Below are 17,427 nucleotides of genomic sequence, written 5' to 3'. Positions count from 1 at the left end.
TATATCACAACTGGCCAATAGACCACAATACCCTTAAAAGACTTACAGTTGGCTCTGAGGCCTTGAAAGGGGTTGGCAGTATAGCATCTAGGCCAAGCCCACCAAGTAGATTAGTAACTTAATAACTATGTGGCTTATTTAATAAGAAAGTACCATTATAATATGTTACAATATAATAACTCAAGTGTGCACCCAAATTACCTGTTGGGCTTGTTAAAAAAATTGCTGGTTCCGGGCTCCAGATCTTTTTTGATTCAGTAAGTCCTAGATGGGGCCTGGGAGTGTGCATTTCTAACAAGTTCCCAGGTGGTGCCGATGCTGCCAGTCGGGAAAATGCACACTGAGAATCACTGCTCCAGGTAGTTTAGCTAATCCCCTAGACGGGGTTCCCTGATGTTTTCTCTTTGTTTGACAAATGTGAGATAAAAGCTAGATTAATGGTACTGAAATTTATTGCTTACGATCAGGTGCTACAAAGTCATTTGATGGATATTCTTAGCTTTAGGTTTTACATTCTTTCCGATTCATATGCAGCAGTCTAATCTTAGATTTAATGTAGATTTTAAAAACTGTATATAATAAAATTAGTTCTAGCGTGTAGTACCTACTAATTTCACAAATTTATAAACTTCAGAAATATACCTACTGCCTCATTCCCCAATTCTTTTGTTCCCCCTCTAACTCATTATAATCTGACTACTAATCCTACCACATATATTATTGAATTTGCTCTCTTTAAAGTTAAACAAGAAACCCATGGCTTTTCTCTACCCTTATCCTGAATCCTTCCACTAGCATTTGACACTACTGATCTCTTTGTTCTTCTGGGAACTCTTTCCTCCCTTTCAGTCTGGATTTTAGGGTCCTTTTCATTGACTTCTTATCTTCCACCCCCTTTCTCTTGCCCTTGGCAGATATCATTAATTGCTTGTAGCACTCCTATTGACAGAATTTGAATAATTCTTCACAACACAGCCCTTAAACACTCTTAGTTGAATGGTTTTTGTCCTTGAGGTGAAACGTAAAGACTCCCTCCAGAAGCAGATTTTAAGTACTAATTTTCTTAAAATAAATTATACATTTTTTATATACTTCAGTATACCAACAGCTATTAAATATAAAGGGAATACAAATAGCAATAAATATCCATTAAAAATGATAGTAACACAATGTTCGGTACTGGACTTTTAAACATTCTAGTATAACTTGCTGAAGACGTGTACAGGCAGGGAGCCAACAGAGATGAATAAGATGATGATGATGAAAGATCAAACTTAAAATTATTTGTAGAGGTAATTTTAAGGGTCTTCTATCTTCTTACAATCCCATGGTGATTTCTGAGACATAAGAGGATTTCAGATCTAACTAGACTGGGACAGAGAATACATTCTTGATGATAAAGCAAAAACTTTCTCTTTGGATCTAGCTATTAAAAGAAACAAACTTGCTTTATGTTTCAAAATTACTTTGGATAGGAAGGCTCTTTAAATCTCTGTGGAAAAAGGAAATAGAAATGCTGTTAGGAAAGAGGACAGGATATAGTCTTATTTATTCATCTCTGTTGGCTCCCTGCCTATTTGCAGTCACATGCAATTACAAAATAATAATAATAATAAATAAAAACACATAGAAGAATCTTTAGAGTAGCATTATTATAGCAAAAAATTAGCAGCAATCTGAAAGTCCATTAATATAGTAATCATTAAGTAAACTCCAGAGTTTACTCTATGATTACATGGTATGTAATCATACCATGCAACACTGTAAAATAATAAGGTAGATCTATTCAGTCATTCGTAGGATCTATTCAGTCATTTATTGAATTGGTGCTGGGAATAATGCAGAGAACATGATAGATATGATTCCTGCCCTCATGGAGCTTCCAGGCTAGTGGGGAAAGAATATGACAAGCAAACAAATAAACAACATAATTTCAGTGCTATGAAAAAAATACAACAGGATAATGTGATAAAGAAAAACATGTAGGAGATGGGGGCCCATTAGATAAGATGACCAAGGAAAGCTTCATTGAGGAGGTGCTATTTAAGCTGAGATCTGAATGATGAGGGGAAGCCATGCATATGAATACGTAGGGAGAGATGGCAATGGCAAAGGCTGTGATACTTGAGTTAGAGAAAAAGGCCATTGTGACTGGAATGAAGTTTAAGTCAAAGAAGTAAGTAGTAAAATCCAGATGGAGTAACTATATACAGATGGGAGTGGGGGACACAAATTCTATAAATACTAGAAGAAAACATGGGGAAATATCCTCTGGCTACAAGGTAGGGAAAGCTTTCATAAATAAAACTTCAGAAGTATAAACCAGGAATTCCCTGGAGGTCCAGTGGTTAGGACTCGGCACTTTCACTGCCGAGGGCCCAGGTTCAATCCCTGGTTGGGGAACTAAGATCCCAGAAGCCACTCAGCGTAGCCAAAAAAAAAAAAAGCATAAGCCATAAAGCAAAAGGTTAGTAAGTTTACTATCTTAAACTAGAAAAAAACTCCATACTGCAAAAGATATAACAAACAAGGCTCAATAAGTGACGTAGATAAAGATTAAAGAATTCCTACAAATCAATTTTTTAAAGACAATCCAGTAGAAAAATGGGTAAAACACTGGAGTAGGCAAACCACAAAAGGAAACTTGAATGGTCATAGAGGGAAAAGCATTCAATTGTACTGAGGAGTAGAGATGCAAATAAAAGCAACAATATACCATTTCATACACATATATTAGCAAAAACTAAAAAGCATAAAAATAGGATATGTTGGCAATGATGTGAAGCAAAAAAGTACTATTATTGGGATTGTAATTGGTACTATTGCTTTGGAGAGCAATTTGTTTGTAGCTATAAAAATTATAAATGTGCATAATTCACAACCCAATACTTCCACTTTGGATATGTACCCAAGAGAAACTCTTGCATAATTCCACAAGGAAATTGTCACAAAGGTTTTGATAGAACTTTTTATTTTTCATTTTAGTTTTTAAAAAGTGTACAATTCAGTGATTTTTAGTATACTTGCAAAGTTGTGCAATGATCACCAATATCTAATTAGAAGATTTTCATCATTTCAGAAAGATAACCCCCTATCCATTAGCAGTTATTCCCCAATCACTCCTCCCCCACCTCCCCCTGTCCCTGGCATAGTTTATCTACTTTCCGTCTGTCCATATTTGCCTATTCTGAACATTCCATGTAACAGATTCACCAAATATGTAGTCTTTTGTATCTGGCTTCTTTCACTTAACACAATTTCAAAGTTTCATCCATTTTGTAGCATATATCAATACTTTTTATGGTCAAATAATACTCCATTGCATGGACATCCACATTTTGTTTATCCATTCATCAACTGATGGGCGTTTGGATTGATTCCACTTTTTGGCTATTATGAATAATGCTGCTATGAGTATTTGTGTTTAAGTTTTCGTGTGGATGTAAGTTTTTTTTTTACTGAAGTATAGTTGATTTACAATACTGTTTCAGATGTACAGCATAGTGGATTTTTTTGCAAATTATATACCATATAGGTTATTACAAGATATTGAATATAATTTAACACTGTGCTATACAGTAACTCCTTGTTGCTTATCTATTTTATGTATAGTAGTTTGTTAACCCCACATTCCTAATTGGTCTCTCCCTTCCTCCCTGTCCCATTTGGTAACCATAAGTTTGTTTTCTATACTGAAACAAACTCACAGACATGGACATATGTTTTTAATTCTCTTGGGTAAATACCTAAGGGTGAAATTGCGGGGGTCATATAATTACTCTGCTTATATTTTGAGGAAGTGCCAAACTGTTTTCCAAAGACACTGCACTATTTTACATTCCCATCAGCAATGTTTGAGAATTCCAATTTCTCCATATCCTCACCAACACTTGTTATTGTCCATCTTTTTTATCATAGTCATCCTAGTGTGTGAAGTGATACCTCATTGTGGTTTTGATTTGCAGTTCTCGAATGACAAATGATGTTGAGCATCTTTTCATGTGCTTCTTGGTCACTTGTATATCTTTTTTGGAGAACTGTCATTCAAATCCTTTGCCTATTTTAAAAATTGGGTTATTAATCTTTTGTTATTAAGTTGTAAGAGATCTCTATATTTTCTAGATACTAGACCCTTATCAGATATTTTCCTCCCATTCTGTGGATTGTCTGTTTCCTTTTTTGATGGTATCCTTTGAGGCACAAAAGTTTTTGATTTTGATGGTCCATTTTATCTATTTTTTCTTTTATTGTTTGTGCTTTTGGTGTCATATATAAGAAATTATTGCCTAATCCAAAGTCACAAAGATTTATTCCTATGTTTCCTTCTAAGAATTTTATAGTTTTAGCTCTTAATTTATCCATTTTGAGTTAAGTTTTTTAAGTCTATTTTTTTTTTTACCGTGAGATTTTTTTTTTGGAGCAAGTTTAGGTTTACAGAAAAACTGGGGGAAAAATACAGATATGCCCCCAATCCCCTCCCCAACTCCCCCTATTAATTTTTGCATTAGTGTGATATTTGTTACAACTGAGGAGCCAACATTGATACATTATTATTTACTAACGTCCATAGTTTACATTAGGGCTCACTCTTTGTGTTGTACATCAAAGCATGTTATTTTCATATAAAATTGCATATTAATATGTGAAAGCAGCCAATCTGAAAAGGCTATTACTGTATGATTCTAACGATATGACATTCTGGAAAAGGCAAAACTGTGGAGACAGTGAAAAGATCAGTGGTTGCCAGGGCCTTAGGGGGAAGGAGGGAGGCATAGGCAGAGCAAGGGGATTTTTAGGGCATTGAAATTATTTTGTATGATCCTATAATTGTGGATACACGTCATTATATATTTGTCAAGCCCATAGAGTATACAACACAAAGAGTGAACTCTAATGTAAACTATGGGTTTTGATTAATAATGATGTATCAGTGTTGGTTCAGCTTTTGTAACAAATGTACTGCACAAGTGCAGGATGTTGATGGTGGTAGAGGCTATGTAAGGTTTGGGGAGAGGAGAGGTGGGGGAATGTGAGAACCCTCTATACTTTTTGCTCGATTTTACTGTGAAACTAAAACAGCTCTAAAAAATAAAGTCTATTATATTTTTAGTGAAACATATTGATAATTTAATTGTCCCTTCTAGAGGAATAACTAAATTATGGTATAATTATATAATGAAATACTATATATTAGATAACAAATGAATTAGATCTATAAATTATAAACAGGGATATATCTCAAAAACATAATGCTGAATCAAAGAAAAGCAATTGTTGAAAGATACCACTGATGTATATTTAAAAGAACACATAAAATATTGTATACTGGTTATGGACATACAAATATGTGCATAAAAGTAAAAAATGGGACTAGAAGGACTCATAACAATTGCCTCTGCAAATCATGTGAGGAGATGGGAAAATGGCAATGATTAAAAGATGCTTAGGTTCATCTGTAATGTTTTACTTCTTTTTAAAAATAGACTAGGGACTTCCCTGGTGGTGCAGTGGTTGGGAATCTGCCTGCCAATGCGGGGGACATGGGTTTGAGCCCTGGCCTGGGAAGATCCCACATGCTGCGGAGCAACTAAGCCCATGCGCCACAACTGCTGAGCAACCCTGCTCTCCACAACTAGAGAAAGCCCGCACACAGCAACGAAGACACAATGCAGCCAAAAATAAATAAATAAAAATAAATTTATAATAAATAAATAAATAAACTAAATCACTAATCATCAGGGAAATGCAAATCAAAATCACAATGAGATATCACCTAACACCTGTTAGAATGGCTATTATCAAAAAGTCAAATAAAGATATGCAGAAAAGGGAATCCTGTACACCGTTGGTGGCAATGTAAATTGGTGTAGCCACTATAGAAAACAGTATGTTAGTTGCTCAAGAATTTTAAAAAGGACCACTGTATGATCCAGCAATTTTACTTCTGGGTATTTACCCGAAGAAGGCAAAAACACTAACTTGAAAAGGTATCTGCACCCCCATGTTCATTGTAGCATTACTGATAATAGTTAAGACATGAAGCAACCTAAAAGCCCATCAATGGATGAACGGATAAAGAAAATAAATACACGTATGTACACACACAATGGAATATTATTTAGCCATATAAAAGAATGAAATCTTGCATTTGCGACAACATGGATAGAGCTTAAAGGCATTATGCTAAGTGAAATAAGTCAGACAGAGAAAGATGAATACCATACGATCTCATTTATATGTGGAATCTAAAAAACAAAAATACAAACTCATGGATACAGAGAATAGATTGGTGGTTGCCAGAGCGGGGGGAGAAGAGTGGGCAAAATGAGTGAAGGTGGCCAAAGCGTACAAATTTACAGTTATAAAATAAATAAGTCATGGGGACGTAACATACAGTATGGTGACTACGGTTAATAATACTGTATTATATACTTGAAATCTTAAAAGATATTATCATAAGAATTGTAACTATGTGTAGTGATGGATGTTAACTAGGCATATTATGGTGATAATTTCATAATACATACATATATCAAATCATGTGTACACTCAAAACTAATATAATGTTATTTGTCAATTATATCTCAATTTTATTTATTTTATATCTCAATATTAAAAAGTAAAATACAATAGACTGGAAGCAAATATGACAAAATACCAAGGGTAGTTCATTCTAGGTAATGGGAATATAGATATTTATTATATTCTTTTAACTTTTCTGTAACTGTTATAAATTCTCAAATAAAACAGGGAATAGGTGGTGAGGAAGTGGAGACAATATACAGACAATTCGCAAGAAGCTGAGAACAGAGACATGAAGCAGACCATGTTTGTGTGCTCTTGGCAGCAATTTAGTAGATAGGGAAAAGTCCATGTTTCAGGATAAAAAAGATAACTCCAGGGGAGAAATTCTCTATGAACTCCAATATATATCATTAGTTGGAAAAAAAAGAGGGGAGCAATTTGCAGAACAATATGTACAACATCCTGCTTTTGTTTACAAAACCCAACTTTTATAAAACACAATTATGTATTTCAACATGTGTGAATATATACATACAAAAGAAAAAAACAAAAACCCTCCGAATGGCAACACTGGTTACTTCTGGGAGGAGAATGCAATTGTTATAATCGTCAAATAGGACTTCTGCTTTTCTTGTATTTGAATTTTTTTACAACACGAATGTATCCATATATATCTCATGTAATTTTTTGTGGCAAGTTAACTTCTCATTTCTGTGAAAAAAAATCACTGTAAGAAAACAGCTGACTGACATTCAATAACCTCATGTTTTCTAACAGAATTTTGAAACAGTTTTTTTTTTCTCTGTACACGGGCTTCTCACTGTTGTGGGCTCTCCCGTTGCGGAGCACAGGCTCCGGACGCACAGGCTCAGCGGCCATGGCTCACGGGCCCAGCTGCTCTGCGGCATGTGGGATCTTCCCGGACCGGGGCACGAACCCGCGTCCCCTGCATTGGCAGGCGGATTCTCAACCACTGCGCCACCAGGGAAGCCCTGAAACGATTTTTAAATACCTTACTGAAATGAGCACTGCTGAAATTTTAGAAATGTTCTAATGAACAAAGGTAGTGATTTTATGTTGTTTATTTTGTTTTCAAAAAATATAACTTGATAATGTGCTCTGCAATGAATCTTCAATGTTCATATGAGATTTATGCTTGTAATGAGGTAGTTTTACATTCTTTATCATGCATTCTCTTCTCTGTTTTTTCTTTTAGTTCTGATTGAGATTCCCAAAGGGAATTTTCTTCTTTCTCTTTCTCTCTCTCTTTTTCATTTACATGTTCATCTCCATAGCTAGCAAGATTTGTTGAATGAATTATAGAATTAATGAGGTCTTTGGCGTCTACCCTGTCCTTTCCTCCCTTTATTTTTTAAAGAACCATCTGTTCAGGGTGATTACAGTTCGGAGCTATGTGGATAGTAGGCTGGATTAGGTAATGCCTAGTGGTCACTTTAAACCTTGTGATTCAAACAAGAATTATGACCGAGACTTATAACCTCCTATTATGACCCTTCTAAAGCTATTAACTCATTGTTTCTCTTTGGAGAAACTTGAAACTTTCTTAGACGGGTGTCTACAAACCTTTTACGGACAGGACAAGATAGGCTCCTTCGACTCTATTCCCTCAGTGAAAAGGAAGTAAAATTTTTTCCGTTAAATTTCAGTATCCTCATAAAACCAACAGAAATATTCCCTTTGTTTTTGCATGCTTCGTCTAGTACAGTTTATTAAATTTCAGAGTTAAAGGGATCTTAGAGAACATCAAGTCCAACATCTTCATTTTGTATGTGAGAACATGGTGTTTCACGAAGACGGAGCTAGTGCCTAAAGGTATACAGCAAATTATAGTCAAAGACAAAACAAAAATTCTGCTCTTCTGACGTCATCTGTAACATACTGTCTTGAGTCTGTTTTTATTCAACATACTGTTTTGTCATATTTATTGGAGAAAACAGACACAGAATGGGAACATAAAAGTCAATACCAGTTTGGCACCAGCATCTTCATGCAGAATGGAATTCATACACAAAAATTTTCACAAGGATGAACAAGAGTTCTGTAAAAACTGAAGAGTTCTTTATCAGGGTCAGGATTTGAGAGAAACCACTGCTTGCAAGCTGGGAATCTGAAGTCAGCTTTATGATAGACTTGCAAGGGCAAGAATAAGAATGTAACGTATTATGACATGGAACACCTTAAAGTCCCCCAAAACAAAATTCTATGATCTTTCTGTTCTACTTAACAAAACCATCCCATGGAAAAGTCGCCAAAAGGTTCTTTGAATGAGAGTTGCAAGTGAATGATATGGAATGGCTATACTTGCAGATCTGCACTGTCTAGTAACATGTTTGAGGGCTAATTGGAAGGTAAATATAAGACAATATAGTTATTATGTCCTTTTAAAATAGGTTATAGGGGCTTCCCTGGTGGCGCAGTGGTTGAGAGTCTGCCTGCCGATGCAGGGGACACGGGTTCGTGCCCCAGTCCGGGAAGATCGCACATGCCGCGGAGCGGCTGGGCCCGTGAGCCATGGCCGCTGAGCCTGTGCGTCCGGAGCCTGTGCTCCGCAACACGAGAGGCCGCGGCAGTGAGAGGCCCGCGTACCGCAAAAAATAAAAAATAAAAAAATAAAAAATAAAATAGGTTATAGACACACTTCTAACAAGGAAGCTAAGAGCCCTCCTGAACAATAATATTGAATCAGAAAAATCAGGTGCTCATGGGTGTATTGTGGATTACCTGACATATATAGAACATATTTATGGTGTCTCTGTGATTCTACTAACAAACATCTTTACTACACTCACCCAACAATCGATGCATGTCTCAAGCAGTTGGGGTTGATCAGATGTGTGATAGGTTCTGACTTCAAACCAAAGAAGAAAGTTCAGTCTCAAGTATGGTGGGATAGGAGATAAATTGAAGAATACCAACATTACTCCCAGAGCATGTCTAGAAATCCCAGTGCATGCCCTGGGAAGTAGTCCTTGTGGTGGAACACATGAAGGCCTGCAAACTCTGCAGTCCTCATGCTGCATTCCTTAGGGTTGTTCGCGGGGTTCTTGGTGTGCCATTATTTGCTTTACAACCCTCTAGTGAGGGTGGAAGGTTGGGGGAGTATAACTTCACATTCAAAGTTCTCCTAAGTCACTTGGGGCTCCTCTAAATAACTGCAACTGTAGCAGTCATGATCTCATGTCACCAAAGTTCAAGGCCTTGGGCTTCTTCATATAAAATCCAGGATTAATAATAAAAAATTGCCTTACTTCTCAATAAGTAAACAAGACTTAAAGCTAAACACACAACTCTCTTCCTTTATCACAGATTAAAAATATATTCTTATTTATTGAACAAACAATCGTTTTGATTACCTTCAAGTTGGGTGTAATTTCATCCACAAGCAATAAATAGTGCAGCTCTTCTACTGGTAAAGAAAGGCAACATCCACTATTACCATTGTTTACTGAACAATTTAACAAACTTCTCAGCTTTACATTCTACCACTCCCTTCCAGGGACCTTGGTGCTCCAGACAAACTGCAATCCATTTGCCTGCCAAACAGGTCTAATACATCCCATTTCCATGTTTTGGTTCATCCGATTACTTCTACCTAAAATGTATCCTCTGTCCCACCACACTGCTCTTAGCCCATTGAAATTTTATTTCACTTATTTCATTCGTTCATTTATTTCAACAATGCATCATAAAGTTACAGTCTGCCTAAGTATTTAAGAAGACTGCACATGATTATCTGCTAATAATATTATAGATTTATGCACTTGGTAAGAAATTGCCATATATGAGCTCTAAGATGCCAGATACATCTAAAGTATTTTGTAATTCTTAACCATATGACCCAGCAATCCCACTCCTGGGCGTATTATCCAGACAAAATTATGATTCAAAGAGATACATGCACCCCTATGTTCATAGCAGTACTATTCACAATAGCCAAGACATGGAAACCACCTAAATGTCCATTGACAAATGAATGGATAAAGACGATGTGGTACATATATACAATAAAATACTATTCAGCCATAAAAAAGAGAACAATATCATGACATTTGCAGCAACATGGATGCAACTAGAGATTATCATACTAAGTGAAGTCAGAAAGACAAAGACAAGTACCATATATCACTTATATGTGGAGTCTAAAATATGACACAAATGAACCTATCTATGAAACAGAAACAAAATCAGGGACATTTGAATAGACTGGTGGCTGCCAAGGGGGAGGGGGGTGGGAGAAGGTAGGAGTGGGAGTTTGGGATTAGCAGTGCAAATTGGTAATATATAGAATGAATAAACAACAAGGTCTTACTGTATAGCACAGGGAACAATATTCAGTATCCTGTGATAAACCATAATGGAAAAGAATATGAAAAAGAATGTATATGTGTATATATATATATATATATATATATATATATATAAATATAAAACGGAGTCACTTTGCTGTACAGAAATTAACACAACATTGTAATTCAACTATACTTCAATAAAAAATAGATTAAAAAAATAAAGTATTGGGCTTCCCTGGTTGCACAGTGGTTGAGAGTCCGCCTGCCGATGCAGGGGACACGGGTTCGTGCCCCGGTCTGGGAGGATCCAACGTGCCGTGGAGCGGCTGGGCCCGTGAGCCATGGCCGCTGGGCCTGCGCGTCCGGAGCCTGTGCTCCGCAACGGGAGAGGCCACAACAGTGAGAGGCCCGCATACTGCAAAAATAAATAAATAAATAAATAAATAAAGTATTTTGTAAATCTATGATTACCTTTAACATATATAACATAGTTGGAAAATGTAGACAACTTATTTTTAGAAAAGAAAAATATTTCAGATATAAATGTCATGTTTGGGTTTATAATTAATTAATGACATTTATAAATTAAGTTATATGTTAATTTAAAAAATTTACAGCTTGTGTCCATGAATAATTTAAATAAGATTTTGGGAATATACGGCCAAGAGAAAGAAATATTTTTAAAATATTTATTTTGTAAAGCTATTTGAAACATTTTGCAGAGTGGAAATGTTGAGGAACTATAACTTTTTTTTTTACTTTTTCAAGTTTGTCATCACAGCATTTCAATCAGAAATTAGCAAAAGTAACACCACCATTAAAATGAGTTTGGTGAATTTTATCCCTTAAGTCAGCCCAGATAAAAGCAGGGAGGGGGACACTGGGGGAACTTTAAATATTAGGGGAATTAGAATCCACTTTATTGTCACCAACCCCAGTTGAATCCCATAAGTCTGGGCCTGGAGACATTTGGAATCCAGGGGAGTCTTTGTGCTTAAGTAAAAAAAATTGATATTTAAGCCCTGACTATATCTCATCTACATTTTAATTATAAATATCACTTTAATTATAAAAATCACAGATTGTGAAGTAGTTGGTTATGTGAAAGATTAAAGATCAAACTGTACAAAGTAATATTCTCACATATTTATATAGCTTATTACTAGAAACTAAAGTTATATCCCCATATATGCAGAATGTTTTCTTCTCAGATTTTATTTTAATTCCAAAGAAAATAACATCTTAAAACTTATTTGGATACAAATCACATTCTATACAATGGAGTATTATAATAATTACATGTAAAACATTTCAAGAATCTAAATGATTATCCTTTAAATATTTGCATGAAAAGTGATAAAATTTTTACTAGATGAATTGGATGCATTTATTTACAACCTAAACCTTTAAAACAGCTAGAACAAGAAGTAAAATGTAGACTATTGCATAATTTTAAACTTTTTTAGATCACCGCTCTCTCTGAGAAGCTGATGAAAATTGTAGAATTTTTCACCCAGATAAATACACATACTGAAGCCTGTCTAGGGACTGGGTATTCATTCAATATATATTATTATGCGTGCTCTGTCCCAGGGATCCAGAAGTAAATATAGAGGCACAAGCCAGTTTTCCTCATAGAGCTTACATCATGGAGATGAAGATAGAAAATTTAAGAAAATAATACATAAATAATTACAGGTTGTGATATGTGCTACAATGGATTTCGGTTATGAGAACCCCTAATTTAGGACCAGGGACAAACCTCAAATCTGAAGAGGTAATATTACTGTAGTAACTAGTTTTTTTTGTGTGTGTGTGGTACGCGGGCCTCTCACTGCTGTGGCCTCTCCCGTTGCAGAGCACAGGCTCCGGACGCACAGGCTCAGCGGCCATGGCTAAGGGGCCCAGCCGCTCTGCGGCATGTGGGATCTTCCCGGACCGGGGCACGAACCTGTGTCTCCTGCATCGGCAGGCGGATTCTCAACCACTGCGCCACCAGGGAAGCCCTGTAGTAACTAGTTTTTAAAAAGAGAATCCATTTTACATCTCATAAGAAAATGTCATTATGTAACAAAGGAAACTTTAAAAGTATGTATTAAATCAAACAAATATTGCAAACAGCATAATAGGTAAGTGTATGAACTTTTAAAACCTCAGATTATGGACTTTATGACATTTAAGGTTGAAATAAACCCAATGATACAGATCATGATACAATCTGTTAGTATAGGTCATAAAGCTATTTTAAAATTCACTTGGCTTTTAGAAAATGACAGGAAAATACCCTTTTAAAACACACTTTAGATTTCTGTCATGTCCTGTTGCTTACAGTACTAGGAGCTAGGCTTTTTAGACATCCATGGAAAGTGCACCAAGACTAAACATGGTGAAAGGAAAAAAGAAGGACAAATTAGCAGATACCAGATAGTTGAGGTTAAAAAGTTAGTGTTTATTTCTGTAAACATTTTAATTTAAAAAAAATATTTTTTATTTTTCTTTGGATTTTCCCTCCTATGTGTCTCACAAGGAAGGCATGGCATGCTTTGTTTATAAAGATTTGTAGTAGTCTGGTGTGCTTAAAAATGAAGAGCTTTTGGGCTTCCCTGGTGGCGCAGTGGTTGAGAATCCGCCTGCCGATGCAGGGCGCGCGGGTTCGTTGCCCGGTCCGAGAAGATCCCACATGCCGCGGAGCGGCTGGGCCCGTGAGCCATGGCCGCTGAGCCTGTGCGTCCGGAGCCTGTGCTCCGCACAGCTTTCTAAAGTGTCCTTTGTAATTAGCATGTTAAAACTTATTTTTATTGTGCTATTTATAGCCTATGTAACCACCATTAAAATCCAAGTGTAAAAGTTATTTAAAATTCAAGTTTAAAAGTTTTCTTTTTAACTTATGTATATAACAGCAAAAACTGGAAGAACATGACCAAAATTTGACAAAATAATAGCATAGTAACATCCACTACATCAAATTACTTTCTCAAACTATTGCCTCTTCCCTTTCTCAAAATAATCTCCACAGCAAACAACAAAAACTCCCTTCAGAAAAACTAATTCAGCTATAAAGTTGCATTTTAAAAACTAAGCCTTATTGATGTCCAGATTAAACAGTTTGATTTTAAATCTAGAGTAAACATTCTTCATGAACAAGAATGAAATTGCTTTGGCAATAACAAATCTTTGCCATATAAAATTGTGTGATTATATACAATTTTACTCAAAATAAAAAAATCTTAACATTTATTCATCTTTATCAAACATTTTATGAAAATCTGCCTTTAAATTATACTCACATCACTGAATTAATTTTTATGTTGTCTTTGAAAGACACATTTAATAAACATTACTTGTAAAGAAAGCTAGTAGATAAAATTAAATTACATAAATCTACTATAGTAGCATTGCTTTATATTAGGTCTTATAATGACTTTCGGGACGCCCTAGTTTTTGCAGTTCACATGTCATGGCAGTTTATAATTACAAAATGAAATGTCCATATGTTTATTTTGCTTGTAAAAGTACCTGTTCCTTATATTATGATTAATTCCTGAATTAATGGATTAACAGTCAACTACCTACAATACTTAGTCGTGGATTTTACTGAAACATGTTTTATGCATAAGTTTTAAAAATAAAGTTATGAAACTTTTCACTAAAAGTACAGTGTCAGAATGATCATATATAGAGCCCAAAGCAGTTTGAACCTTAAAGAAGTTCTTCAATGTCTTCTATTTCTAAAAACAGTACTTATATTAAATAAAATGCTTCACAGGAAAAGACTGCTAGAATGAAAATACTAGAAGATATATTTTATAAATCTCTACCAGACAATACAGAAACAAATGCATAGAAGGCAAACAAAACACCCTCCAATCTTGAATTTGGCTTTTATTTAAAAATACATTTAGCGTGGAACTATCATAGGACAGAACATAATAAATCACAAAGAAATGGAATATTTTCAAATACCTTTTAAGCTAGATATAAAAGTTAATAAGGTAGCATATACTCAAATTATGGGAAATAGTCCCTAAAATTTGATTCAGCAAACACATTTTGAAAGAAAAGTTCTTTGCACATTTTCCAACGTACCGATATGTTCCTAAGTGCCTTGGTTTTCTGTTAACTAACAGGTAAATGTCGAAAATTTAGCTGCTTTACTTACAATGATCAGATTCACTATTGGCAAAAATTACCACGTCCCTAAATTCTCAATCAGAATTATAAAAATATGAGCTCAAATAGTTATGCTGCCCAAAATAGAAACATCTTAAGTTGATACCTCTGGATAATCAGACAGATATTGCACTAAGTCAGTAATTCCATACCTGATGCTCATTTACATGGAAAGTTAATTCTCTTCTTTATGAAATACTTACTACAAATAAACTTAATGTTAACCTAATTACAATTACACTTCGAAATATAAAGGCACAAACAGAATAAAGAATAGTTTAATATTTATACTCAAATATTCCACCATGAAAATAATAAAAGGTTGAAAAAAATAATAGGACCTAAAATATTGATACTTTAAAATTTTATAATTTACCGCAGTAGTTAATAAATGGTATTAAAAGTTAACACTGCTAAACCCAATCATTTCCAAATAATTTAGAAAAATGATTTGCTTACATATGAAACGTGCATTGTCCCATCTATAAAGTTCAATTACAGTTCCATTCATTGGAAATATCTACCTGTAGTATAAACGATCAAGACAATGTACAAAAAATATATCTTGTTCCTATAACTTACAATGCACAGAAAAATACCTACAAAAATGGAAATATTTATCCATTTAAGTTCCCAATAAATTAGTGAGAAAGTTTAGTCCATTCCACATTTCTTTCTAAACAAAGGCTAAAGAACTGAAGGTGGTTTACTGCTAGCCCTGTTAGCTTGACAGATATTTTTTAAAATATTTGTCTGATTTAAAAAAAAAAAAAAAAAAAAAAAAATTTGTCTGATTATATGTAACTTAAGATAAAGTTAGTCTTATTTTTATATCACAGTATACATGGCATTTCTTAATTCAGCAACAGAAAGGCACAATTAGCAAGCAATAAAATTCAGTACCTGAATTATTAAACTAATGTCCAGAACAAGTGCAAATAAAGTACATTCAACACAGTGTACAGAACTGGGAAACAAAAAAAAGGAATCCAAAAACTAATTTTTCTGAAAATTTGGTCCATTAAAAATGCCTCCTATGTTCAACATCATGAGTAACATGAAAGGTGATGGCAGTATAAAATGAGGCAGTAAATCAATATGTGGTAGCATATGAATTCTGGTCTAGTAATTATGCAATTTGATTAGGAAATGGCTCCCATAGTAAATAAACATTAAATATATCTGTTAATAACAACATACCTGTATTAAGTCCAAATACACAGGCACAACTGTTTGCATATTATTATTGATTTTATAATACACCCCCACGGTTTAAAAAAAAAACTTAGGTATAATTATTTTATATATAACATATATTAGATACATAATTGTATATTATGTTCCTTAATATATATTATATATAACTTGAATCCATAACAGCACAAAACTCTCCAAATATTACATGAACATTCCAAATCGATACTTATCATTTTCTCAATGTTGAAATAGCTCAGCTCACCTAAAACAATAACTGGATGTGCAATGATAAAATGCACTGACTCCTATGAATTTACTTAAATAATTATTTAAGTTAAATTCCTGCAAAAGCCTAACTCTGATTTGGCTTTTAACTAGAATATGGTTTTAGATATCAGTAACTGATACCCTCCTTTCTTATCGTAAACAATATTTCTCCATCAAGAGATACCAATAAAGAAAAATATGTAAGGAACAAAAAATGTGATAGAGAAACCAACCATTCCATAGGTAATATACCGATAAGGAAGTTCAACTTCCATGTGCTGTCTTGCTTTTCGAACATCATCACATGGTATATTGAAGATTTTACAGGCTAAAGGAATAGTGATCCTTTTCATTATATCTCGGACTACTAGTACAAACAACATCCCTACGAGAATCCGCAATATGGCTTTTCCAAACAGAGTCACTGAAATGGGGGACCTAGGTAAAGGTAATATATCCAGAGGAGGATCTAATATTAGACCCATTTTATAGGTAAAATGAGATCCACATGCAATCCCAGCACCACTTCCTAGAATCTCAGCTGTGTCTCCCCGGGATGTACTCCAAGTGTCTAGAGTGAAAGAAAAGATCCCCAAGGCTAAATGAAGCCCGATGATGATTAATGGAGCATATTTGTGAGTTTGGTTGAAGTTGTCAATCAGGTCCACAAATGGATAGAAGATAGCTAAGATTAAAATGGTATATACGAATCCAGCAATAACATCCTGAGAAAAGAAGAAGGTAGAGTTGTTTAGTATAATATTTTTTGGCATTTAAGGAAATATATATATATATATATATTTCACATTTCAATGTTAATAAATGTACATTTTAAAAATATGTCACATTCTTAAAGTAAATTTTATATAATAGGTACTAAAAGCTGTTTTAATAATACTAAAAAGATTCATTGATGATAATAAAATGATTATGCTTCTATAGCTCTGCCCTTTTACAA

General features: G+C 34.5%; 1 protein-coding gene across 1 annotated transcript in view; it reads right to left on the bottom strand.

The window, feature by feature from the left end:
* Positions 1 to 14,700: 14,700 nt before the first annotated feature.
* Positions 14,701 to 17,427, bottom strand: part of SGPP1 (sphingosine-1-phosphate phosphatase 1) — a 36,150-nt gene continuing 33,423 nt past the window's right edge. Inside the window, exon 3 of the mRNA XM_059059089.2 lies at positions 14,701 to 17,194. Within this exon, the coding sequence (XP_058915072.1) occupies positions 16,643 to 17,194 (552 nt within the window). The 3' untranslated portion in view covers positions 14,701 to 16,642. The remainder of the gene's footprint in view (positions 17,195 to 17,427) is intronic.

This window comes from Kogia breviceps, chromosome 3 (assembly GCF_026419965.1).
Source record: "Kogia breviceps isolate mKogBre1 chromosome 3, mKogBre1 haplotype 1, whole genome shotgun sequence".
Classification (NCBI taxonomy): Eukaryota; Metazoa; Chordata; class Mammalia; order Artiodactyla; family Physeteridae; genus Kogia; species Kogia breviceps.
The sequence above is the reverse complement of the archived record's forward strand: the minus strand, read 5'-3'. Positions and strand labels throughout refer to the sequence as shown.